We start from the raw sequence: 27,745 nt of genomic DNA, 5'->3' as shown, positions 1-27,745 counted from the left end.
ATATTTTTTAATTCTTCAGCATAAGCAAAGACAGTGGAACCTAGAGTGCTGCATGGATCTCAGGTTTGTAGCTGTTTTTCATAGTAACAGCTTAGTAGACCCAGCTCAGTCTTCATACACATACATTAAAATAAAACTTTAGGGGCTAGAGAGATGGCTCAGTGATTAAGAGCACTGGCCGCTCTTGCAAAGGACCTGGATTCAGTTCCCAGCACCCATATGACAGCTAACAACTGTTCTAACTCCAGTTCTAGGGGATCTGATGCCCTATTCTGACCCCTGCAGGTACTGCATGACACTGGTGCACATATATGCAGGCAATACACTCATACACATAAAATAAAAATAAGTAAAATATTAAAAAAAAAATTTAAACTTCAGGGGGCTGGAGAGATAGCTCAGTGGTTAAGAGCATTTGCTAGTTAAGGACCTGGGTGCATTCTCAGCACCCACATGTTGGTCACAGCCACCTGTAACTCTAGTTCCAGGGGATCTGGTGCCTTCTGACCTTGATGGGTCCTGCACATATGATACACATACATATATGGAAGCAAAACATACACATAAAATAAAAATACTTAGGGCTGGCTCAGCGGTTAAGAACTCTGAATGTTCTTGCCGAAGACCTGGGTTTAGATCCCAGCACCCACATGGCAGCTAACAACTGTCTGTAACTCCAGTTCCAGGGGATCCAACAGCCTCTTCTGACCTCTGTGGGCACTGTACGACACAAGTGCACTTACTTACATGCAGGCAATACATGCATACACATAAAAATAATAAATAAATTATTTAAATAAAAATACTTAAGCTTCATCTGCATATGCAAGTTTCTTGCATCTCTATAGGAAATACGGTTGGTAATTTTAAGAATGATTGTGCTTTTATTTATTTATTTTAATTTTACATGTTTGTGGAGTATAGTGTGACAGTTCAGTATACCTATAAACTCTGTAATGATCAAATCAGGACTGTTAACTTTTTCATTTCCTCATACTTAAAATAATTATGAATATGTAACCATCATACAACTTTGGGCTATTTATATTTTTTAAATTGTGATAGTTGAAAACATTTTAGCATATTTATTTCTACTCTTTTTATACATACATACAAATACACTGTATTTTTCTTTCTTTTTTTAATATTTTATTTATTTTTTTAATTTTATGTGTATGAATGTATTGCCTGCATGTTTGTGAGTGCATCTGTGTCATGCAATGCTGTGGAGGTCAGAAGAGGGCTTCAGATTCCCCTGGAACTGGAGTTAAGGACGGTTTGCAGCTGCCATGTGGTTGCTAGGAATCGAACCCGGGTCCTCTGCAAGAGCTGTCAGTGCTCTTAACCACTGAGCCATCTCTCCAGCCCCATTTTTTGACTTTTTGAGACAAGATCTCCCTGTAGCCCCAGCTGTCCTGGAACTTGCTATGTAGACCAGACTAGCCTCGAACTCACAGAGATCCACCTCCCTTTGCTGCCCAAGTGCTGGGATTAGAGGAGTGTGCTACCACGCCAGGCTTGTACACTGTATTTTTCTATATAATTTGGAAATTGCTTATAGACATTGTGGCCTAGCACATCTAAAATGCTTCAGTGAGCATAATAATCCCTTTCGCTGTGTGTGGTAGTGCATGCCTGTCATCCTTGCCCTTGGGGAGGTAGAAACAGGAAGATAGGGCATTCAAGATCATCCTTAACTGCACACAGAGAGTTCCAAGCTAGTCTACAGTACATGAGACCCTGTTTCAGAAAAATGAAAACAAAAATATCATTATAATACGGTAAGATCTTATAACACTAAGAAAATTTAACATTGATATAGTAGTATTACAAAATATACATTGCAATTCATATTTTACTAATTATGCCAGTTATTTTAGAGCTGTTTTTAAAAGGTAAATTTATTTTGTGAGGGTTTGGGAGTATGTACGTGCATGGGAATATTTGCCATGTCAGGAGTACGAAGGTCAGAAGACAACTTGTGGTGGTTGGTTCTCTTTATACCATGTGAGTTCTGGGCATTAAATTCAGGTTGTCAGGGTGGGTGGCAAGTGCCTTTAGCTATTGAGTCATCTTGCTGGCCCCTAGATGTGTCATTGTCATATCCTGTTCCATCATGTTTTGTCCATGTCGTGTGTTCCCCCCACCCCCTGCCTGTCCAGAATCTAATCAGGGCTTAGTCAAAGAATGTGATTATTAAGGTCATGGGGTAGTCTAGGGTAGTTTCTTTTTTGTCTTTTAATACGGACTTTTTTTTTTAGACAGGGTCTCCCTGTAGTTCCAGATGGCCTGGAACTTGCCAGATAGACCAGCTGGCCTTGATTTCACAGAGATATATACCTGCCTCTGCCTAGCAAGTGCTGGGATTAACCACACCATACCTAACTGACAGTGACATTTTAGAAGAGTCCCAGATGACTTTGTAGGATGTGCCTATTTGTGAATTTGTTTGCTTATTTCATCTTGATTAGATTCACAGAAGCTCTTTTGGCAAAACACTACATAGATTCTAGTATGTCTTCACTGCAGCACATTAAAGCTCCTTGTGACATCCATTTGTCCTGTGATTGGTGATGTTAAATGTTACCACTTGATTAAGACAGTACTGCTGTGTGGCTCCATTTGTAAAATATATTTTCCCTTTTATTGTGTGGGGCATTACTTTGAGTCCATGAGAAAATCTTTTCTCTCCATTCTTCCCGATAGTTTTTTTTTTTTTTTTTTCTGTCTTTTTGAGACAGGGTCTCCCTGTAGCCCCAGCTGGTCTAGAACTCACAGAGCTCCTAGAACTCTGTCTCTGCCTCCCAAGTGCTGGGATTAAAGGCATGTACCACCATGCCTAGCTAATATTTGAATTTTAATCATGTTTTTGCTATTTTTCTAGGATACTATATACCTTCTGGAAGGAATTTACAAAAATGGTCCTGAGTAAGTTATACTTTGTCTTTTCAGATAATTTGTTAAATAACAGTGAAGTTAAAATATACTTATTAATACTAAATTACAGAGAAGCTTACAGTGTAATCTTTCTCTTTTTTTCAGCCTGTCTGAAGATTCTGTCTCTGTCTTAGTACTTAGGTACCTTACAGAGGCTTTACCAGAAAACAGGTAACTTCTTGCTTTCTTTTAAGCATTATCCTTTAAAGGAAAACTTAAATTCCCCGAGTCATAAGCATTTAATGACATTTCTTTTCCAACTCTTCAGATTGAGTCGGCTACTTCATAAGCACAGGTTTACTGAAGCTGAGAGCTTTGCTATTCGGTTTGGACTAGATGTTGAGGTAAGCATTTGTTTATTCATTTGCTCTTGAGCAGACATTTCTTGGTGTGCTAGAGGCTGAGGACATACAGACAGGTAAAACTGCAGTACCCTCAGAAATGCCACGCAGTTTTGGGTCAAATTAGGAGTTCTTTATTTGCTGGCAGTCAGAGAGGGAGTTAACACCCCGGGGAACTCTAGACCCTGGGGGGAGGCAGTGTGGGGTTTATGAAGCTTATATCCACAATTACATCATTCTGGGGCAAAGCCAATAACTGTACTGACATAAGATCAGAGGCAGGTCACATAACAAAGAAGCTCTCAGTTAACAAAAAGTTTCTTAGAATTGCAGAAACAATGAGCTCCATGGAGATGCTGGGAAAGGATGTGCTACCTGGCCATTTATACATTTTCCAGTATTAGAGAAACAATGTACCTTTTGAATCTACAGGTACAACCTTCATGGCACTGGTTCTTCCTGGCTGACTGCAGTTAGAACAGGGGGCAGCTAGCTGGAAACACAGTGTAAAGCAGAAGTCAGCTACAGTAAAGTGGAATCAGCTTTGCCATTTCAGAACAGTGGAACTTAGCATTCTCAGGTGTGCAGCTGAGACGTGACTGAAGTAGAGCAGGGACACAAAGCACAATGGGGTAGAAAGATGTTATTGAAGAGTTAGTTTGTTTTGTTTTGCTTTCTGAGACAGGTTTTTCTCTGAGAGGGAGTGAGACTCTGACTCAGCAAACTAAACCAAACTGAAATAAGAATGCTAAAATAAAACCTGTTCTTGTAGCAGTTTTGGAATGTGCATTAATTACGTCATGCTCCTATAGAGCTCTAAGAGCTATCCCTGCTGCGCTAGCTGCAAAGGTGCATCTCCTGGTAGCCTTCTTCCCTTCTTCGTTATACCCATTTCTCCTTCCACTTGTAACCAGCATTCTTTACCTTTGTGAGCTCTGTCTGTTTAGATTGTGCATCTGTGTGAGATCACACATTGTCTTTCTGTACCTGGCTTATTTTATGTAGCACATTGGCTTTCAGGTTGATTCATGTTGTTGTCAGTGACAGAATTTCCTTTTTTTTTTTCAGGTTCAATAATATTCTGTTGTGTGTATACCACACTTTGTTTATCCAATATGAACAATTAATTAGGTTATATATCTTAGCTCATATGAAGCTCTTTGTACACTTCTTGATGGGTTTAATAAGGACACAATAAAATGGTTTCCATCCGTCTTAATAATCTGGAATACCTTTTAGATAGTTACCTTTTTAAGCCTTGTTTCTGAGCCATAGGAGGATTCACCTTCTTTTCATGATAGTTTGTCTCATGCAGTTTGCCGAGAATGTCGTCCTCAGATATTATATTTAAAGTCACTGGATGGCTAATGTTTGTGTTGCAGCTTGTTTACAAGGTTAAATCAAATGATATATTGGAGAAACTGGCTTTGATTTCTGAGAACACCAGTGAGCAAACCAAATGGCAGCAACTGGTAGAGGAAGCCAAGGAAAATCTACATAAAATCCAGGTGTGTTTTCCCAGTCATTAACTCAAATATTAAGGTTGATGTGCTGACCACCAGGTGGCTTTACTAGTCTGACATTCTTGCAATAGGATAATGAATTTGTGGTGAATTACTGCTTGAAGGCCCAGTGGATAACCTACAAGACCACCCAGGAAATGCTCAATTATGCCAAAACCAGGGTAAGTTGGTATGTTTTTCTTTTTTCTTTTGAATTTATTTTAGTCATTTATAATTCTACCACTTCAAATACATTTTGTTTTTCCTTTAGTTTTTTTTTTTTTTTTTTTTTGGTTTGGTTGTTTGTTTTTGGTCTTTTTGAGACAGGGTCTCCCTATAGCTTCAGCTGACCTGGAACTATGTAGACCATGCTGCCTCTGCCTCCCGAGTGCTGGGATTAAAGGCATTTGCCACCTCACCCGGCTGCCCTATTTTTTTATTTTTTAATTATTTTTATTTTATGTGTATGAGTGTATTGCCTGCATGTAGGTAAGTGCACCTGTGTCATGCAATGCCCGTGGAGGACCGAAGAGGCCGTCAGATCCTCTGGAACTGGAGTTACGGACAGTTGTTAGCTGCCATGTGAGTGCTGGGATTCAAACCCAGGTCTTCTGCAAGAACAACCAGTGTTCTTAACTGCTGAGCCATCTCTCCAGCCCCTGTCCAATTTTTTTTTAAACCACTATTTTCTTATAGCTTTACTGAGACAGTTCTTACAATTTTTTATTTATTTTTTTATGTGTATGAGTGTTATACCTGCGTGTATGTAAGTGCACCTGTGTTGTGAAATGCCTGTGGACACCAAAGGACATCAGATCCCCTGGGACTAGATTGTAAGCCACTAGACATGGGTGCTAGGAACTCCTGAATTCAGTTCTTCTGTAAGAACAGTACATGCTCTTAACTGCTGAACTATCTCTCCAGTTCCCAATGTGTCATTTCTTTGCCATTTTAGATTTAAATGCATTTTATTTTCAAAGATAATATTTTCTGTCAAGTCGTAGAAAGTCCCTCTTTTATGAAAAATCTAACATAGCAGATGTTCTTCTTGAGTTTCTTTTTTTTCATACTTGAATAATGTGTTTTGATCATATCTATCTCCTACTACCTTCCCTCCCACTTCCATCCTCTTCAGTATGTCCTCTCCTAACTTCATTTTTCACTTCTTTTTTTTTCTTATTGTTCATTTTTAGCTTTTGAAGAAGGAAGATAAAATTCTGCCTGCCTATTCTGATGGCTTGATGGAGGTAATGATACTGATTGATGGATTAATTTGGGAATGAATGTGTGTTGTTGTTTGTCCTTTCAAGTCAGATTGGTATTTTTTAAGGAATCATGAACTACCTTAGCTTCCTTGTCAACAAAATAAGACTGTTAACGGTACTGGCCTTGTGGTAATTTTGAAGTCAGAACAAAGAATTCCTAAAAACCATTTTTGTATAGTACTTGGTACCTGCTAAATACTCAAATAAATGCACCCTGTGCGATGATTATGATGTGAGCATATGTGCATTTAAATTCTCAGAATAAGGCCAGGGAGATGGCTCAGCAAGTAAGGATGCTTGTCAAGCTTGAAGACCTGAGTTCAGTTCCCATGACCCACATGGTGGAAGAAGAAAACCAACTCCTACATGTTGTCCTCTGATCTCTGTATGAGAGCCATGGCACTGGCCTGGACCTCCTCCTCACACACATATATAGTAAATAAATAAATGTAGGGGCTGGAGAGATGGCTCAGCGGTTAAGAACACTGACTGTTCTTGCAGAAGATCCAGGTTCGAATCCTAGCACCCACATGGCAGCTAACAACTGCCTATAACTCCAGTTCCAGGAGATCTGACAGCCTTCCTGTCCTCCTTGGGCATTGCACAACATGGGTGCACTTACCTATATGCAGGCAATACACGCATACACATAAAATAAAAACAATAAATAAAATATTTAAAAAAATAAATGTAAAGAAATTTAATTTTCAGAATAAATATTTGGTATGTCCAGCTAAGTTTTGCCTTAAGGACATTTATAATTCAGTGAAAAACTGATTTTTTCAGGGCACCTACAATTAATACGCATTTCCCTTTATAATAAAATATCATTGGAAATGCTTTCATTTTTGTATGTATGTTAAGTAAAGGCAGTTGTGGGTGGGAATTGAGCAGAAATGTAGGTTAGAGTAGAATGACCCTAAATTTTGGTGTTTAAATTTTTAAAAATTTCAATATCATCCCATAATAGTTAAATTATATGTTTATTTATTTATTCATTTGCTTGTGTGTGCATGTTTGCCTGGGTGCTCATGCCACGGTGTGTATGCGGAAGTCAAAGGACAGCATTGTAGAATCCTTTCTCTCCTTCCGCCTTTGTGTTCCCAGGATTGAAAGCACATTACCAGGCTTGCATGACAAGTGCCTTTACCTGCTAAACCATCTCACCAGCCCACACACAAAATTAAGATTATCAAATTATTTTATTCTTTAGGTGCTACGGGCTCATGCAAAGTTGACTACATTTTATGGAGCATTTGGATCAGAAAATTTCAGGTATGTATATACCATTATTAATTTTTAGTTTAAGAATATAGTATTCCTTCACATGAATTTATGTTCTAGGGAAAGTATTGCCAGTGTGTTCAAATGATGGAAATTATTATCTTTTTGGCCAAAGAGTTGGCTTAAGAACTTTGTCATATTTCTAGTATAAATTTTTATGCCTTGTATTTTCTAATGGATAACTACTTCATAGTTAATTTATCTTGATATATATTTAAGGTAAGTGTGTCTCATGTGTAAGTAATTACACATGATGTACATGCAAGTATATTTGGATTCAGTTTCTGGAAGTATAGTTGCTAGGACAAAATTTCTATGCATCTAAATTTATCCAGGTTGTTCTGAAAGGAGCAAGAGAGAGCCCATTTTCTTAATCCTTCACTACAACCATGTCCTAAATCTAATATGTAAAATGTATTACAAGAGCATTGCTTTGATTTTGATTGTTAATTTTGAGCTAGGTATTTAACAACTTTTTGTGGTTATTGAAGGTTTTTTTGTTTCTTTTGTTCTTACGGATTTGTTTTGAAATACGGTCTCATATAGATCAGACTGGTCTAAAACTTGCTCTGTATCTAAGGCTGGCCTTGAATTTCCCACTCTCTTGCCTTCCTCTCAAGTGCTGGGTTTGCAGGTCCTGGGTCACCATCATGCTATGTGATCCTTAAAAGGAATGTTTATATGAGTTGATTTGTTATAGGTATGAATATTCTATAAATTTTTAAAAAATTATTTATTTGTTTATTTATTTATTTATTTATTTATTTATTTATTTTGGTCTTTTTGAGACAGGATCTTCCTGTAGCCCCAGTTGGCCTGGAACTCACTATGTAGACCAGGCTGGCCTTGAACTCTCAGAGATCCACCAGCCTCTCCCTCCTGAGTGCTGGGATTAAAGGCGTGTACCACCACGCCTGGCTTTATTATTTTTATTTGATGTGTATGCATGTATTACCTGCATGTAGGTAAGTGCATCCATGTCTTGCAATGGCTTCGGAGGACAGAAGAGGCTGTCAGATCCCCTGGAACTGGAGTTTAGGACAGTTGTTAGCTGCCATGTGGGTGCTGGGATTCGAGCCCAGGTCTTCTGCAAGAATAGTCAGTGTTCTTAACCGCTGAGCTATCTTTCCAACACCTCTATAAATTTTTTAATGTACATATACATACACTGTACATATCTAATTTTTTCATTTAAAAGTTAAAAATAGCCAGGTGTGGTGGCGCCCACCTTTAATCCCAGCACTGGGGAGGCAGAGGCAGGTGGATCTCTGTGAGTTCGAGGCCAGCCTGGTCTACATAGTGAGTTCCAGGACAAAAAAAAAAAAAAGATGTATAATGATACCCACTTGGAAAGTGTATGTTTTTTAAGCTTACTAACATTTTTCTTTCCTTTGATTTTTCAGTGGTAGTTCTTGGATTGAATTCCTGAATAATGAAGATGATCTTAGAGATATTTTTTTCCAGCTAAAGGAAGGAAACCTTGTTTGTGCTCAGTATCTTTGGCTTAGATGTCGGGTAATACATTTTAGTTTCTTAATGCCTTTTTTGCTCCTATAATAGGTGGTTGTATATTAGAAACTATCAGGCTATCAGGTGTGACTGGGTGGTACAATGCTTCCAGACTAAGGTATGACTTATCCCAAGGAAAATTCCCTCTGATACTGTTAAGTCAGAGGAAATGCTATGCTGTAATAGAGCCTTATTATACCTTACCATTAAGAGTCCTTGTAGCTCCAAATCTTCCCTCATTAGACAACATTCATTAAGAGATTTATTAGGGGGTTTGATATGATAAGTGAAGAAGATGTTCATACTACAATTCAGATTTTGGTAAAGGACTATCCACTAAAATTGTTTATCTAAAACCTGTAAGACTATATGCGAATGGCACATGTCTGTAGTCCCTGCACTCTGGAGGCAGAGGCACGAAGACTGCTTAGCTCAGGAGTTTTGGGCCAGATTGGACAATATAGACCCCCACCTCATTCATAGGTAGGTAGGTAGATAGATAAATGGATAGGTGGATAGATAGATAGATAGATAGATAGATAGATAGATAGATACTCATCCAGATTTCCTTAATATTGACTGTTATTGACATACAACAATTAGATTCAAAAAGTATTGTGGTGTTATGTCATTAGTGGGCACATTGTGTTAGTATTTGTACTGTGACCTCCAGTTTTATTTTCCTTAGAATACCATCTCTTCTGGTTCCTGTTATATAATTTATTATTTGGTACTCATTGATATAATACTTCCTGAATTTGTGGACCCCTAATTAATCATTAAAATAGAGTAAATTATCTTTAGCATTCACTTCATTTAATCAGTAAGAGGTTCTTTGAAATGGATATAAAAATGTTTGAGACAAGGACTCACTATACAACCCTGGCTAGCCTTGAACTCACAGAGATCCAATTGACTCTGCCTCCCTAGTCCTGGGATTAAAGGTGTGGTTATCATGCATGTCAGATTTAGAATTTTTTAATTGTTTATTTAAGAAGGAACTAAGCATGCCAAGTAATGGGCTTCATGAAGGCAGTTTCATGCGTCTGAGTCATTATACTTTGTTCTTATGCATCCTTCTCTCACATGCCTTTGCCCTGAAACAGCTTTGGGATAAGGTAAGTCTTTGCCTTTTTAGAGGTTGTTAGTTTAAATTTGTCAGATAAGTCTTAACTTCTGATCTGTAATTTAGGCAAACTTTGAAAGAAGGTTTGATGTGAAAATGCTTGAGAACTTGCTCAACTCAATTTCTACACCAGTCTCTTTGCAAAGACTTTGTCTGTGGTTTAAAAATGACGTGATCCCATTTGTGAGAAGGGTTGTGCCTGAAGGACAGGTGAGTTTTTTCCTAGTATTTCTACTTTCTTCTAATTTTTTTTTTTTAAGTTATGTTTATGTGTTTATAGGTGGTATGTGCCCATGTGTGTAGGTGCCATCAGAGACCAGAGTCATTGGATCCCCTGGAGCTGGAGATACAGCAGTTCTGAACCACCAGATATGTGTTGGGAATTGAAGTCAGGTCCTCTGCAAGAGCAGTAGAGATCTCCAGGAATTCGCTATGTAGACCAGGCTGGCCTTGAACTCACATAGATCTGCCTGCTTCTGCCTCCTGAGTGCTGGGACTAAAGGTGTGAGCCACCACACCCAGCTCTGCCTCTGCCTCTTGAGTGCTGGCACTAAAGGCATGTACCACCACACCCAGCTTATTTCCACTTTTTTTTTTTTTTTTGGTCTTTTCAAGACAGGGTTTCCCTGTAGCCCCAGCTGTCCTGGAACTCACTATGTAGACCAGGCTGGCCTTGAGCTCACAGATCCGCCTGCCTCTGCCTCCCTAGTGCTGGGACTAGAGGCGTGGGCCACCATGCTTGGCTTTATTTCCACTTTTAAAGATTTAATTTAACTTAATTTTTTAGGAAGTCCAGTTCTTTAAAGTATTTCTTTTAAAATACATTAATGGAGCTTAATGGAGCTTATCGTGGTGGGGCAGACCTGGAATTTCAGCTCTTGGGAGGCTAAGACAGAAGGATCACTGACCTATAGGTCAAGCGTGGGCTATAAGTGTGACCCTGTCTCAAAAAACATTACAAGCTGGGCGTGGTGGTGCATGCCTCTAGTCCCAGCACTCGGGAGGCAGAGTCAGGTGCATCTCTGTGAGTTCAAGGCCAGCCTGGTCTACATAGTGAGTTCCAGGACAGCTGGGGCTACAGGGAGACCCTGTCTCAAAAAGACCAAAAAAAAAATTTACAAAATAAAACAAAGATGCTGGTGTGTGGATAGATTAGTGGTAGAGTACTTGACTGGCGTGTGTGGAGTCCTTGGTTCAACACTGTGACTAGTAAGTAAATAACTTCTAAAGAATGATTGGGGAAGTCTGTTGCTGTTATTATTCTAGTGATTACTGATAATTTTTCTTGAAAATTTTATATTTTCAATATTTTTATGTGTATGAGGATATTACCTGCATGTGTGTTAAGTGCACCCGTGTCATGCAGTGCCCGAGGAGGTCTGGACTGGTGTTACTGACCTTCGTTAGCGGCCATGGGGTGCTGGGAATCAAACCCAGGTCCTTTGCAAGAGCAGCCAGTGCTACTCTTAACTGCTGAGTCATCTTTTCAGCCCCGAGAATTTTACTTTTAAATGGTATATTTATTTCAGAACATTCTTGCAAAATGGTTGGAGCAAGCAGCCAGGAACCTAGAGTTAACTGATAAGGTAAGACTAGTATAATGAATATGAAAATAACATTTTACACCTTTATAGAAGCATCAAACTTTATTTTAAATGGTCTTTAATATTTTTTAAAGGCAAACTGGCCAGAGAATGGACTTCAACTGGCAGAGATATTTTTCACAGCAGAAAAAAAAGATGAGTTGGGATTTGCATCCTCTTGGCACTGGCTTTCCCTGGTATGATATGGAGAATGAATTTTTTAAAAAAATATTTTATTTATTATTTTTATTTTATGTGTATGTGTGTATTGCCTGCATGTAGGTAAGTGCACCCGTGCTGTGCAATGCCCTCGGAAGACAGAAGAGGCTGTTGGATCCCCTGGAACGAGTTACGGACAGTTGTTAGCTGCCATGTGGGTGCTGGGATTTGAACTCGGGTCTTCTGCAAGAACAGTCAGTGTTCTTAGCCACTGAGCCATCTCTCCAGCCCAGGAGAATGGATTTTTATGATGAAGTAGTCTATTCATGTTAAAAAGTTTCCCTATATGTAGAAAAAAGTATTTTGTTGTTATCTTCAAGTCCAGCAAAAGGAAAAATTGCTTTCTGTTACATCTATTACAACTTCAACTAATTTTTGAGACAGGGTCTCAAACTCTATAGTCCTTACTGACCTGGACCTTGCATTGTAGACCAGGTTGACCTGAAATTCAGAGAGATCCACATGCCTCTGCTACTTGAGTACTGGGATTAAAGGCATGTGCCTTCACACTGGCTTTCAACGTATTTTAATGCATGGCTTTTCTATATTAAACCAGCCAAATTAAAACATCAAATTTGAGACAGGGTCTCAAACTCTATAGTCCTTACTGACCTGGACCTTGCATTGTAGACCAGGTTGACCTGAAATTCAGAGAGATCCACATGCCTCTGCTACTTGAGTACTGGGATTAAAGGCATGTGCCTTCACACTGGCTTTCAACGTATTTTAATGCATGGCTTTTCTATATTAAACCAGCCAAATTAAAACATCAAAACATTCTAAGTGGTATAATTGAGGTTTTCTGCAATAACAGCATTTCACGATCCTTTAATAGAATAAGAATAATATATGAGAATTGGTTTTCAAAGTTGACACCAATCATATCTGCTTCTTTTATTTAAATCAGGAAATCATCCTTTGATCTGATTGCATTTCTTAGCTATTCTCACAGCCATTATGACTAAAATATTAGTGTTAAAATCAAATTTATGGTGCACAACCTTGATCCCAGCATTCAGGAGGCAGAGGTAGGCAGATCCATGTGAGATTGAGGTCAGCATGGTCTATGTAGAGAGAGAGAGAGAGAGAAAACCACACACACAAATCAAACTATAAAAAATACAGAATTTTGTAGCCGGGCATGGTGGCACACGCTTTTAATCCCAGCACTTGCGAGGCAGAGGCAGGCAGATCTTTGTGAGTTTGAGGCCAGCCTGGTCTACATAGTGAGTTCCAGGACAGCTGGTGCTACAGGGAGACCCTATCTCAAAAAGACAAAAAATAAATAAATAAATAAAAAATAGAACTTTGTGACAATCTGAAAAAATAGCAGTGGGCTGTGGGTGTAACTCAATGGTAGAGCACTTGCCTAACATGTGCGAGGTTATGGGTTGCAATCTAGCATCAGAAAACAAAAAAAGTAGTGCTACATGTAGAATTAAGATCAGCAGTGTTTTTCTTGAGGTAAACTAAATTTACTATTTGGCTAGTTGGCTTCTAAATTTCTTAACATTAACTTCTTTTCCCTTGAGGTTTCTAAAACTATAAAGCATGTATCATTCTAGGGAAAGCTATGTAATATTTTAAAAATGTCTGTTGGGAGTGCTAGAATTTGGTTTGTAAAAGAATATGTAAGACATAACAAAATCTCATTTCTGACGTATTAAGTACTTCAGTGCCAGAAAAATGTAACCTTTAAAATATGTATTATAATGACTAGTGTCGTAGTTCAGTTGGTTCAGTGCTTGCTTAGCAGACGCAGAGCCCTGACTTGGATCCATAGCACCACATAACCTGGTGTGTTTGGACACACCTGTAATCTCAGTACTTGGCAGGCAGAGGCAGGAGGATCAGAAATTCAAGATCATTTTTAGCTACATATCAGGTTCCAAACCAGTCTGGGTTACCTAAGACTCTTCCTTGTTTGTAAGTTTAGGAAGTGTTGTAGCTCTTGCATTATCTATCTAGACAGGGAACACTGCTGTGCTGGATAGCTTTAGCGTCAGCTTGATACACCTGGGTTGAGAGAGCCTCAAGTGCAGAATTTCCTCTACAGGACTGGCCTGTGGCTATGTCTGTGGGGCATCTTCTTCACTATTGAGTGATGTGGGAGGGCCCAGCCCACTGTGGGTGGTGCCACCCCTGGGCAGGTGGGCCTGTGTTGTATAAGAAAGCAGGCTGAGTAGGCCAAGGAGCCTGTCAGTAAGCAGCGTTCCTCTATGGCCTGTGTTAAGCTCCTGTCTCCAGATTCTTGCCCTGAGTTCCTACCTTGGGCTGCCTAATGAACTGTGACTTGGGAGATGTAAGACAAATAAACCCTTTCCTCCCCACGTTGGTAGTTGTCAGAGTGTTTTGTCAGAGCAATGGAGAAACAAGCTAGAACAACTGCAGACTAAGTGAAATTTGTCTACCCAAGTATATGTCACAGGAATTGTGCTTATGCTGCCAGTTGATCCCTTTTGTTCTGAAGAAGTAAAAAATTCTACATTCTGATTTTCTCTTATGTGCACAGTTGTGGTCGTTGCTTATTTCCTTTGAAATAATTTTGACTCTGTTTCCCTATTGCATTTTCATTTTATATTCCTAATGATGTTAATGCTTTTGCTTTAGAAGGATTATCAAAACACAGAGGAAGTACAGCAGTTACAGACACTGGTAAATAACCTGAAGGAGCTGCTCATGTTGCATAGGAAATACAACTGCAAATTGGCCCTCTCTGATTTTGAGAAGGTAAAATTCCAGCCCATGAGCATTGTTTTGTTTACTGTATCTGGTTCTGGCTAGACTCTACATTTATGCCAGCTTTCTTGTCTCTTATCCAGGAAAATACAACTAGCATAGTGTTCCGAATGTTTGACAGAGTCTTGGCCCCGGAGCTTATTCCCTCTGTCTTAGAGAAGTGCATAAGAGTTTACATGCGGGAACATAACTTGCAAGAGGAGGAACTTCTCTTGCTTTATATAGAGGTAACATTTTCTTTCTTTTTAACATTTATTTATTATAGATATGTGTGTGCACACTCATGCATGTGTCACATGGTCAGACGATAACGTGAGGAACTTAGCTCTCTCCTACAATTTGGATTCTGGGTGGTCAGGCTTAGAGGCAAGCACCTTTACGTGTTGAGCCATCTCACCAGCCCCTTTTTTTTCTTTAGATCCAGCCTTATTTTTGAAATCCCATGCAGTGTATCATTGTATTAGATGTTTCACTCTGTAAAGAATGTCATGCTTTACCATTGGTACTTATGCAACATTTTGAATTGGTTAAGAATATAGATTACTTCTGCTATTAACTTACTGAGAACCTCACAGCTATTGGAGGAGCTGAGGTGGGAAGATTTCTTAAGCCTACAAGTTCAAGACTAGCCTGGCTGCATAATGAGATCCCATCTGGCAAAGAAAATGAGAATAACAGAACTTTTTCCAAGGGACTACTGTGAGATAACAGGAGCCAGAAATCAAGATGTGTCAGCTTGGGGGAAGGAGGTCCGAGGAGTGAACCCAGGGTCTCATGAATGCTAAGCATGGTCTGTGCTAGCTACACTGTCAGGTTTTTTTTTTGTTTTTTTTTTTTTACTATCACCTTTTTTTTGTTGTTATTGTTGGGGCTGTTTTTTTGTTTTGTGGTTTTTTTTTTTGGTCTTTTTCTCGAACTCACAGAGATCCACCTACCTCTGCCTTGGGAGCACTGAGATTAAAGGCATGTACCACCATTCCTCGCTTGGCAAATTTTTATTTTTAAATTTCATTATTATTGTGTGGCTGTGTATTCTGATGTGGATGTGTGAGTGTGGGCATGCACATGCCACAGCACAGGTATGGTGGTCAGAGGACAACTTTGAGGAGTTGGTTCTCTCCATTGTGGGTCTGGGGATCTACGTCACATTACCTGCTGAGCCATATCATTGTCCCAATTTTTGGTGACTTTTGTAATATTTTTTTTTTTCACTGCTAGTGGAACCTAGTGCACACCTTAGGCCAGTTATCTACCAATGAGCTACACACTTGGATGCACTCATTTTTGACAACTTTTCGATATTCATGGTTAATCAAAGTTTAAGCTATAAGGAGTATTTATGTGTTTGAGTTTTCTTTTTTTGTTTCTACATTTTCATTTATTTTGGTATTTGAATGGGCACACATGTGCTTTGGCATTCTTATGGAGGTCAGAGAACAACTTGGGGGAGTTGATTCTCTACTATATGGGTCCCTGGGATAAAAGTCTGGTCAGCAGGTACTTTTACCTACCAAGCTATCTTGCTGGCCCCTGTTTACTGTATAGTGAGAATTTCTGATATTTGAAAAGCTTTTGTTTTTCCTTTCTTAGGATTTACTGAAGAGATGTAGTTCAAAGTCAACGTCACTTTTTGACACAGCATGGGAAGCAAAGGCCATGGCAGTGATAGGTTGTTTGTCTGACACAGATGTAAGTAAACACTGACTGGGGTTCCCTTTTGAACATTTGTTCTTTTTTCTTTTTTTAGTTTATTTGGTTTTGTGTATGTGTATATGTGTGTGTGTGTGTGTGTGTGTGTGTGTGTATCTATTACATGTCTGTCTAGCTGGTGCCTGGGAAGACCAGAAGAGGAAACTGAACCCCAGTCCTCTGTACTGTAGCCAGTGTTGTTAACCTTGAGCCATCTCTCCAGCCCCTGAAGTTGTTTTTTTGTGTGTAAAAATTGCAAAAAATGTATGCTTTTTCATCAAAAAATTGTATCAATCTACACTAGGTGGTTGATGTCTGAAGTGTCATTAATGTACATGAAAGGTCCATCTGAGGACTGGTCGTGATTTCTGTGTGATCTCTTTTTAGCTCATCTTTGATGCCGTACTTAAGATAATGTACAAGGCAGTGGTTCCCTGGAGTGCAGCTGTAGAACAGCTGGTGAAACAGCACTTAGAAATGGACCATCCCAAGTAAGATTCCAGAACACTGAATGTTTTTGTGCCCTGTATAATCTTCATATCTTGAGTTAATAATTACATTTTCCATTGGCTGTATCCCATAGTCAAAGTCAAAAGATAATCCATGTTAATAGCTATAAATTTCCTTTTAGAGTCAAGTTATTACAGGAAAGTTACAAACTAATGGAAATGAAAAAACTTCTGCGAGGCTATGGAATAAGAGAGGTGAATCTCTTAAACAAGGAAATAATGGTAAGTGCTGGCTGAACGTTTCCTCTTTGTTGTATTTCTAGGACAACATGGGAAATTTAATGGAGTTTTTTTATATTCTAAAAGGTTAATAGCTAGATTTTCTTTTGCTGGATACAGTTGTAATAGGGGTTTTCTTGTCTATGAGAATATTAAGAACAACAAATAGGGGGCTGGTGAGATGGCTCAGCTCTTTAAAGCACATACTGCCCTTGCAGAAGACTAAAGTCCAGTTTGTAGCATGCAAGTCAGACCACTTACAACAACCCATAACTAGTTGCAAGGGACAATGATGATTCTGGCCTCCACAGGCACCTGCACTCACATGCATATGCCCACACAAACACATACACATGTGCACATAATTAAAAATAAAATAAATTAATTAAATTAAAATAAATTTAAAAAAGAAAAGAAAGCTAAAAAAGAAAGATGATGGGGTTTTCACTAAATTCAGAATATTTCATGCTTTAAACATTTTTTAAAATTATATTTTATTTCTCATGTTTAGGAGGTCACACTTGTGCCACACCAAGCATTTGGAAGTAAGAGGAAAACTTGTAGGGGCTGGTTCTCTCCTCCCACCACGTGGGTTCTAAGGATCAAACTCAGGTGGCAAGCATTGCACCAAGTACCTTTACCCACTGACCTATTATCTGACCAGCCTATAACTTAGGTTTTAATCTTTCATCCAGCTTAGCTTTTTGCTATATTTTAAAAGCTCTATGGCATTTTGTCCTCATTAGCAAATGATTGCTGGGTTCTCTGTAAAGTTTCATATTAAGAAATAGATGTATTGTCTCTGTTTCAGAGGGTCGTCCGATATATTCTTAAACAAGATATCCCATCTTCTTTAGAAGATGCTCTAAAGGTGGCCCAAGGATATATGCTGTCTGATGATGAAATTTACAGTTTAAGAATTATTGACCTGATTGACAGAGAACAGGTATGAAAATTTTATATTATCTCATAAGGCTTCTTTCCTGGATAAATCTTTTTTTTTTTTTTTTTTTTTTTTTTGAGACAGGATCTCACTATGTACTGTGTAGCCCTGACTAGATTAGACCTCACAATATAGACCAGGCTGGCCTGGAACTCAGAGCTCCTCCTGCCTCTGGCTCTCAGGTGCTGGGATTAAAGTCATGTACGAACACACTTTTACAAACGGAAAACAATCAAATTATCCAACTAATTTTCACAAAATAAAGCTATACCAACAGGAAAACATTATATTAAAATATATACTTTTACATATATGTGCATTCTTTTAAAGTATCTTGTTATTACCTAATAAGCTTTTGTATTCTAGTTAATAAAACTCAGACTTGGGGTTTACATATATATATATATATTGTTAGGACCTTTGATTCTAAAATAAAATAAGGTGTGAGTTTTTGTGTCTTTTTCCTCCTGATTTTTAAGTGCTGGGCATTGAAACTATGGCCTCTTGCCTTACGCACACATTCTAGATCTGAGTTGTGGCTCTTTTTCTTTTGTGACTGTAAATGTCTTTACTCTTGTATTCTGTAGCCGTGGCTATGCCCAGGAAGTAAGCTAGTCTTCAGTACCTAGAGTTCCATTTTCAAATTAGCTCTGGACTGCTATCATCTAAAATAGAATTTTTCAGATTTTGTTTGTTTTTGAAATAGGGCCTTTGATGGCCCAACCTGGCCTGGAACTCCCTGCTGTACTTCTGCCTTAGCCTCCCAAATGCTGAGATTGCATGCATAGGCTGCTAGACCTAGTACAGTTTTTCAGACTTTTCAAAAATGGTAAGCCATCTGGGCTTGGTGGCAGACACCTTTAATCTCAGCACTCAGGAGGCAGAGGCAGCTGGATCTTTATGAATTCAAGGCCAGCAAATTCCAGGGCAGTGGTGGCTACAGGGAGACTCTTAAAAAAACAAACAAACAAACAAACAAAAAATGTTAAGCCATAATCTGTTTCTCAAAGAATCTTTTCATCTTTTTTCCTCCTATTCTGGGAATTGAAATCAGTCCTCATTCCAGACAACTTATATTAGGGATTTTGGTTAGTTTTTCTTTTCCTTTCATTTTCAACATAGAAAAGTAAGAGTAAGTATAAATTGTCCTCTGTGGGGACCAGCTGTCTTTTTCTTCCTAACATTGTCCATAGGGGGAAGAGTGTCTCCTGCTACTGAGATCTCTGCCTCCCACTGAAGCTGAGAAAACTGCAGAAAGAGTTGTCATTTGGGCTCGACTGGCACTGCAAGAAGAACCAGACAATTCTACAGAGGTGAGATTTTCACTAAGTGAGATGTAGTGTTACTGCACACCTGTCATTCCAACACGAAGGGTGTGAGAACAGGAGGATCTCGAGTTCCAGGCCAGCCTGGACTCTGTGACTGGTTCTTGTCTTACAGGAAAAAAGAACCCCACATAAATAAAAATACTAAACCCAGTTTTTGTGGATGGGAAAGGATAGGCTTAAATATGAGTGTCTTGCTGCCAGAGTTGACCTCATGCAGAAATTCCTGTGTAAATTGCAACACAGGGAAAAAAAATAGCAATTTTATAGCAGTTCATTTAGCTCACACTGAATATCTGCAGATTAGCAAGATTGATCAAAGTAGCTATTGAACATGAAGGGATTTTTCATAATGCTTTGCAGTGTAAACGGTGTTTTGTGTTGCGTTGGACGTAGTCATTACTATTGAACAGTAATGTCCTCTACAGAGCATTGTAAGTCTAAATAAAATGAAATCATTGAGATGAGAGATGGTTTCAATAGGATCAGTTCACTCCTTTAAAGATAAAGAATCAAATACCTCATTTACCAGGTGTCCTCTGACTGCCATTATGGCATATGCACGTGCACATACGTGCTCTGACCTCCACACGTGGCCCATCGCATGCACCCCCCTAAATAAATAAATAAATAAATAAATAAATAAATAAATAAATGTAAACAAAATTTAATTAAAAAGTAGCTTTCACTTTGCATCTTTCTTTTTAGGACAAGGCCTGGAGAATATCTGTGGCAAAGATATCAGTGGATATTCTTAAAATGCTGTGCGACATTCAAAAAGGTAGTTTCTGCCTCTATTCCTCAAATTAATTTTGTTCCAAAGCTTGCTATTTTCAGATGGGGATACCAGTGATAACCCTTATCTTCCCTACAGTTTTCCTGGCTCAGTTGTCCATTGTTTTTACCCATTTTTCCATAAATAAGTCTTTTTTTAAAAAAAAATAGTTATATAAAGCCAGAAACATGTAAAATCAACTTATCAGGCAGGGCAGAGCACTTGTGGCTCTTGTAGGGGACCCAAGTTCAGTTCCTAACACGAAAGTCAGGTGACTCACAGCAGCCTACAGCTCCAGTTCTGGGACATCTGACTCTCTTCTGGTATATATACTTTTTTGTCTCTCTCACACACAAACAATAAATAAAATTTAAGAAAAAGTTATGTCAGTAACTAAAAAACACTACAAGGAAACCAAAATTAATTGGTATTTTTAGCTTTTAAAAATTCTGATAATATGGTGTCATATTATGTGTTTTATTGTTATAACAAAATACCTGAGATTGGGTGATTTGTAGGAATAGAGGTATATTTAGTTCACAGTTTGGGAGACTAAGAAGTCCAAGAGCATGGTGCCAGCATCTGCCAGGGTCTCCTGAGGACCTTTTTGTATCATCACATGACAGGGTATCATGCAGTTACACTATGCTAGAGCCACCAGGCACTCTAGCAATAATCCATTGATCCACAACAAGACTAAACCATTCATGAGGGCTCTGCCCAGACATCTCCCAATACCATGGCATTCTTGGAGAAAATTCATATTGTAGCATATGGGAATTTGTACATCTGCTATAACTTTTAAACATCTAATTACAGACAATCTACAGAGGAAAGTTGAATGTGAAGAAATCTTGAAACTATTTCAAGTGGTTGCTAGTTTACAGGTAAAGATGTTACTTGCCTAATCAATACATCTGGCACAGATGTTCCCCAACATTTTCTGTACCAGCCTTTTCAGAGACATTGACACATTGATTCTTTGTCTCTCAGCAATTTTATTAAGATGAAATTCACATACCATGTAGCATTACTTCATAATTTTTGGTATATCATATTACTAGTTTCTTAAAATTTTAGTAAAATATATCTAACAAAATGATCCATTTTTACAGTTTTTCTGTCTACATTTCAGTGGTATTAATTACATGCATGATGTCGTACACCCATCACCTCCATTTTTGTCACTTAAAGCAGAAATTCTATACCCAAAGGCAATAGTAACTGTCTCCAGCATAGAATTGCCCCCACGCTCATGCTTAAGCCTCCCTTCTTTTTTTCTTTTCTTTCTTTCTTTCTTTTTTTTTTTTTTTTTTTTTTTTTTTTTTTTTTTTTGTTTGTTTGTTTGTTTCTTTTTAAGACAGGGTCTCTCTGTAGCCTCAGCTGACCTGGAATTCACTATATAAACCAGGCTGGCCTTGATCTCAGAGATTCGCCTGCGTCTGCCTCGCAAGTGCTGAGATTAAGGAGGTGCACCACCATGTCCGGCTTATGCCTCCCTTCTTTTGAAGGGCTCCCCAAAACACAGAATTATCTGGCCCTAAATGCCACAAGGACTGAAATTGAAAAAAACCTTATTTATAATGATGTTTTCTTATTTTTCAAACTTTTTATAGTTATTTCATTACTTTTTAAAAAAAAATATTTTATTTTTATTTTATGTGTATGAGTGTATTGCCTGCACGTATGTGCGTCCACCCATGTCGTGCAATGCCGCAGACTTCAGAAGATGGCTTTGGATTCCCCTGAAACTGGAGTTAAGGACAGTTCATAGCCACCATGCTGGGAATTGAACCCAGGTCCTCTGCAAGAGCAGTCAGTGCTTAACCACTGAGCAATCTCTCCAGCCCTCATTACTTTTTGAACCATAAAAAAATCTTAAAATTTTGATTTACAAGGAAGTAGGGTTTTGTTTTTTTTTTTGGTCTTTTTGAGACCGGGTCTCTCTGTAGCCCCAACTGTCCTGGAACTCACTATGTAGACCAGGCTGGCCTTGAACTCACAGAGATCCACCTGCCTCTGCCCCTCTGCCTCCTGAGGGCTGGGATTAAACGCATATGCCACCACGCCCAGCCAAGGAAGTAGTTTTTAAAGGAGAGTGAAACTTAATGCTGATTTTTTTTAACATTGAATAAACCTGAGACTTTGTCTTGTGTTGCTATAGGAAAATTTTGAGGTGTTTCTTCCGTTTGAAGATTACAGCAACAGCGCTCTGGTAACAGGTCTTCGAGAACAGTACCTTAAAGAACATGAAGCTGCACAGGCTCAGCATAAACCCAGGAGCACCTCAGGGCCCTCCCAGGCCAAGGGGACAGACCTGAGCACCAAGTTAAGGCTACACCAGCAAGCAGTGGCCCTGCAGCTGTCTATTCAAGAGCTGGAGGCTGAGCTGGCCTTGAGAGCTTTAAAAGATGGGAAGGTGGGAACAGCACTGAACAAATGCAGGTGATACGTGGATCCCCAACTTGTACAGCTTGTCTGAATAACGTTCATTTTGTTCATTTCTTCAGTGATGGGCATAGGGCAGCAGCACTTTCATTTTCACAAAAGTGATTCTTGGTTTCTTATCTTGAGAGCTTATTTTCAGGCCTCCTTGTCCAAAAATAGTGACACAAAGGAAAATAAATACTGCAGTTAGGTTACACAGCTATTGAATGTAGGCTGCTGTGTACTTTGATACTTAAGGGTAATTAAAATAATTTTTTAAATGAATCATACTTTATACTATGTAAATATATCAAGACCTTTTCTTTGTTTTTTTCTTTTGGTCTTTTGAGACAGGACTCCCTATAGCCCCAGCTGGCCTGGAACTCACTATGTAGACCAGGCTGCCCTTGAACTCACAGAGATCCTCCTGCCTCTGCCTCTGCCTCTCCCCCCCAAGTGCTGGGACTAAAGGCATGTGCCAGCACTTATATATACTACTGCAAAAGGGTAAATGCATTTGCTTTTGACTTGAGAATCCTAATTACCCACATTTTTCCTTTCCTCCAAAGATACTTGTTTAAATATCACTGCAATGCCGACACTGGGAGATTGCTGTTTTTGGTGTGTCAGAAGCTTTGTCAGATGTTGGCTAACAATGTCCCGATGACCACACCAGTGGGACTACATTTGCCTTCTGAGATACATGAGCTTGCATGCCAAGCTGCCACCATCTGCAGTCCAGGTGACAAGATTTATAAATCTTTCATTTTCTCTGATTCCTTGTATACATACCTCCCAAATGTTCTCTGTAACTAGGCATTCCGGTAGCTAGAGAAGAGATAGTGTCTCCTTCTTACAAAGGGACAACTATTTGGGGCTTATAGTTTTAAAACATTTAAGCCGGGTGTGATAGCACATACCTGTGATGCTTGCAGCAGGGAGGCTCAGAGACAGGAGGATCATAGGCTTAAGGGCTAACCTGGACTACTTAACTAGACCTTGTCAGTAAATAAATAAATCTAAAAAATATAAACACTCGTTTCTGATTATTGATGATGGTTACCTTTATGGGATTGTGAGGTTCCTAACCTCCCCACATCTGATTTCTCTTTCAAACCAAGCTTAAGAAAAAAGCTTGACCTGTGTTTATGGTAATCGAAAGCTATGTGGAAAGCCTTTTATCTACCTTTTGACCTTAGAATTTTAAGTGGTCATTATAAGAAGACTGTTTCCATTGTTCTAAATATATAAAGTAGGAGTTTGATGATTCTGTGTACTTCCTTTTAGATTTTTTACTAGATGCTTTGGAACTAAGTAAATACACTTTAGCTGCTGTGGAGCTTTCTAGACAATGCCAGATGGATGACTGTGGAATTCTAATGAAAGTAAGTCATTTTTGAGTTTTATTTCCATAATAAACTGCTGCCAACCCAATATGTGATACTTTAAATCAGTTACCCCATTTACAGAAATACTGAGTTTACCTTCTAGGTTTTCAGTCTCTTCTTGAAAGCATCCATGAAGCCAGTCCCATTTTCCAGGCACATTAATTTGCTTTGATTTCTGCTGCTTTTTGAAACATTGGGCCTCAAATGAAGTGTTTCTGGACATTGACCTTTTATTAAGAGTTTAATTAAGGTGATGTTTTTATAAGTTATCAGCTAGGAAAGAAAGAAAGAGCTAAAGAGTACTGTTGTCCCTCAGTATGCACAGAAGAAATTTGGTTCTTGAACCTTTTTTTTTTTTTGCATGATTTTTTTTTTTTTTAAATACTAAACAACTTTAAGAGATACAGCTAAAGGATCACTAACACTGTCGCATGGATGAGGCCTTTTTTTTCAGTGTGTGCTTTCTGGTGCCGTACAAGATACGACCTTCTGCTATAGGCTTTCCCACATTCACTGCAGACATAAGGCTTTTCTTCAGTGTGCACTTTCTGATGGAGAACAAGGCTGGAATTACGGCTGAAGAATTTCCCACATTCACTGCACTCATAAGGTCTTGCACCAGTGTGAACTTTCTTGTGCTGAATAAGGTGGGAGCTACTAACGTAGGCTTTCCCACATTCAGTGTACACATAAGGCCTTGCTCCGGAATGAACTCTGATGAAGAATGAGGCTAAAATCTCTTATCTAAAGCTGTGGAGCATTTCATGTGACCTACGTATATATCTTCTCTATACTTTTATCATCTCCAGTTTTGATGCTTAGTATAAGTGCTATGGAAATAGTTGCTATCTTGTATTGATTAAGGAATAATGACCAAAAATATCATGTATGTGTTCCACACAGACACATTTTTATTTTTCTGAAAAAGTTTGAAATTGGTTCGCCCTGTAGCTGTGGAATCCATGAATACAGAAGCCGGACTGACTGTGCATGGCTCTATGGAAACACCAAACCATTTGCCTCTCAGTTATATGGTTGTGCATTCTGCTTGGTAAAGATGGTGTGTGTCTGCAGTGTACTTACTTCTGTCCTATATGATTTGCCATGTAGACCTCTTTTGGAACTCATAAGGATCCATATGAACAGTGGTCTTACAGTGACTTCTTCAGTGAAGATGGAATTGTTCTTGAATCACAGGTGGTGCTACCAGTTATTTATGAGCTAATTTCATCACTGGTGCCCCGGGCAGGTAAAACTCACTTGTATCATTTTCTGAGTATTTTTGATTTATGCAAATTTAGGTTGTAGAGGTTAGCAACACAATAAGACAAATTTATAGACCTAAGAAACTAAGTGCAAAGGAATGCAGATTGTCTATGATTTCACTTTTGTGAGAATAAAAATGGGCTAAAACTAAGCCATGCTGTTTGCGGTCAGGGTAGTGGTTGTTACCCTTAGGGATGTTACTGACTGTAATGTTCTGTTTCTTTTTTTTTTTTTTTTTGACTTTTTGAGACAGGGTCTCCCTGTAGCCCTAGCTGGATTCGCTATGGAGACCAGGCTGGCCTCGAACTCACACAGATCTGCCTGCCACCCGAGTCCTGGGATTAAAGGCGTGCACTACCACGCCCGACATGTTCTGGTTCTTGATCTTAGTGCTGTCATGTTCAGTTTGTGTCTACTCAGTAGGCTGTACTTTTATCTGAACATTTTTCTGTATGTGTAGTTTAAGGTTTTTTGTTAGTTTGCTTGGTTGGCTTTTGTTTTGTGGTTTTGTTTTGAGACAGGGAGTCACTATATAGTCCTGGCTTGCCTTGAAATTCCAGTCTTCCCGCTTCCTGAATTCTGGGATTAGAGACCTGTTTCACAGTGCTCAGCTTTGAGTTTTGTTTTTGGTTTGTTTTGTTTTTTAAAGCAACAGTTTGCCTTATAACATTATTTGATAATCCCATAATTATCAAAGATAATATCTGAGTCTTTGTGTTTTGTGAGAATTATTTAGTGAGTTTTTTGTTTTGTTTGTATTTTGTTGTTGTTGTTACAGACTCTATCTCCTGGCTGGCCTGGAACTCATTATGTAGGCCAAGCTCGTCCTCAACTCACAGAGATCCAGCTATCTCTGCCTCTGCTTCTGCCTAGTGTTATTTAATTTATTTTTCTCTTTTGTAGAAAGCAAAAGACATCCTTTGGATTCTACAAGTTTGCCATACTGTTCCATTAATGAAGGTACTTAACATTAGAAATGTTTGGTATTATATTACAATTTTAGAAATATACAAATGCAAAAATGACTTAAAACAGGAATACTGAAACTCCTTAACATTCTGAATATGAATTTGACATAACACCCTTTATTTATTAGTTTCATTGTTATTACTCCAAAAGTCAGGAGATAGGTGACTTATCTGATAGTGTTAACATTAATGAATAAATGGCCTTCCTCTGCTAATAAGTTAAGCATCTCAACTTTCAAAGAACATAGACATATTATAATCAAAATTTCTCAGTATCTAGTGGACTTAGTTGTTCACTGGTTTTAACCCAGCCTTGGGTTAACTCATTTACTGGCTTTGGGGATAAAGTCCATGACTGTTACTTCCTTTGAAGAAGTAGGCTGTCCCTGAGAGCAGTTTCTCAGAATAATAATCTTTGTTGTTTTTTTTTTCCTTTAAAAAAAAGTCTAAGGCCGGGCATGGTGGCGCATGCCTTTAATCCCAGTACTTGGGAGGCAGAGACAGGTGGATCTCTGTGAGTTCAAGACTAGACTGGTCTACATAGTGAGCTCCAGGATAGCTGGGGCTACAGGGAGACCCTGTCTCAAAAAGACCAAAAACAAAAAACAACAACAACAAAAAAACCCAAAACAACAACAACAACAAAAGGCTAAACATCAAAAATCTTTTTCCCACTTTTCAGGAGACAACCTTGTTCTACCCATTATAAGTTCCATCTCTGCTCTGCTTCAGAACCTTCAGGAATCTAGCCAGTGGGAGCTAGCCCTCAGATTTGTAGTTGGTTCCTTTGGTACCTGTCTCCAGCACTCCATGTCAAACTGCATGGATGTCACTTTGAGTGAAAAGGTATGGTTTTGATAGCAAATGCTGTGATTTTGGGTGACAAAGATGCAAAAGCTCTGCTAAAGGTGGAATCTACATTTTCCTATTTGACCTTGTCACAAGGAAATTGATGATCATCTGTTAAAGATAAAATACATCTGTTAACTATCAACTAAGATTCTGGGACATTTGCACATAAATGTCCACAAAATAGAGAGTCTTCCTTTTGCAAATGTGGAAGTTCAAAATCAGGGATGTAAAATGAGTTAGCCAATTTTAGGTTGGGTTGGTAATAGTAATTCCTTACTTTCATCTCAATACAGTAATACTTTTTGTGGTGATAGAGAGAGAGAGAGAGAGAGAGAGAGAGAGAGAGAGAGAGAGAGAGGTTCTCTTGTCACCCAGGCTGGCCTTGAACCTCACTATGTAGCTGAGGATGACTTTGAAATCCTGATTCTCTTGCCTCTACCTTCTGAGTGCTGAGATTTCAGTGTAGCCACTGTACATGGTTGCTCTTTGTTTTTGTTATTGTTGTTGTCATCACCCAAATTATAATTGTTCCTTGATGACATCATTGCAAAGATTCTGTAAACAAACTACAAGTTGATAGCTGGCATGTTTTAGTGTATGCCTGCATGAATGTATGTGCACCTCAGGTATGCCTGGTGCCCACAGAGGCTAGAAGAGGATGTCAGAACCTCTGTTACTGGAGTTATAGACAGACACTTCAGAGCAAGGATACATCTCTTTCAAAAGTGACTGTAAATTTTTAGGTTCACAGTTGAACTAATACAGTTATACAATATTAAACTCAGTATAAACTGTGTAAAACATAAAATTGAATGACTTTTTACCCTTTAAAGAAGATCTCCATTTCATTTTAAAATATGCTGTTTCCTACTTCTTTTT

General features: G+C 38.7%; 1 protein-coding gene across 1 annotated transcript in view; it reads left to right on the top strand.

Moving 5' to 3' along the window:
* Positions 1–27,745, top strand: part of Kntc1 (kinetochore associated 1) — an 86,382-nt gene that overhangs the window by 19,551 nt on the left and 39,086 nt on the right. The window contains exons 13-38 of the mRNA XM_029566611.1: positions 2,885–2,928; positions 3,043–3,108; positions 3,206–3,281; positions 4,661–4,786; positions 4,873–4,962; positions 5,974–6,027; positions 7,259–7,320; positions 8,733–8,844; positions 10,031–10,174; positions 11,494–11,550; positions 11,643–11,744; positions 14,377–14,496; positions 14,589–14,732; positions 16,096–16,194; positions 16,582–16,685; positions 16,826–16,925; positions 17,734–17,868; positions 19,059–19,178; positions 19,899–19,971; positions 20,785–20,852; positions 22,130–22,410; positions 22,962–23,134; positions 23,680–23,777; positions 24,891–25,029; positions 25,950–26,006; positions 26,697–26,860. Coding sequence (XP_029422471.1) covers positions 2,885–2,928; positions 3,043–3,108; positions 3,206–3,281; positions 4,661–4,786; positions 4,873–4,962; positions 5,974–6,027; positions 7,259–7,320; positions 8,733–8,844; positions 10,031–10,174; positions 11,494–11,550; positions 11,643–11,744; positions 14,377–14,496; positions 14,589–14,732; positions 16,096–16,194; positions 16,582–16,685; positions 16,826–16,925; positions 17,734–17,868; positions 19,059–19,178; positions 19,899–19,971; positions 20,785–20,852; positions 22,130–22,410; positions 22,962–23,134; positions 23,680–23,777; positions 24,891–25,029; positions 25,950–26,006; positions 26,697–26,860 — 2,808 coding nt within the window. The remainder of the gene's footprint in view (positions 1–2,884; positions 2,929–3,042; positions 3,109–3,205; positions 3,282–4,660; positions 4,787–4,872; positions 4,963–5,973; positions 6,028–7,258; positions 7,321–8,732; positions 8,845–10,030; positions 10,175–11,493; positions 11,551–11,642; positions 11,745–14,376; positions 14,497–14,588; positions 14,733–16,095; positions 16,195–16,581; positions 16,686–16,825; positions 16,926–17,733; positions 17,869–19,058; positions 19,179–19,898; positions 19,972–20,784; positions 20,853–22,129; positions 22,411–22,961; positions 23,135–23,679; positions 23,778–24,890; positions 25,030–25,949; positions 26,007–26,696; positions 26,861–27,745) is intronic.

The sequence above is a fragment of the Nannospalax galili genome, unplaced genomic scaffold (genome assembly GCF_000622305.1).
Source record: "Nannospalax galili isolate Female #2095 unplaced genomic scaffold, S.galili_v1.0 scaffold218, whole genome shotgun sequence".
Classification (NCBI taxonomy): domain Eukaryota; kingdom Metazoa; phylum Chordata; class Mammalia; order Rodentia; family Spalacidae; genus Nannospalax; species Nannospalax galili.
This window is presented reverse-complemented; position numbering and strand designations above follow the sequence as displayed.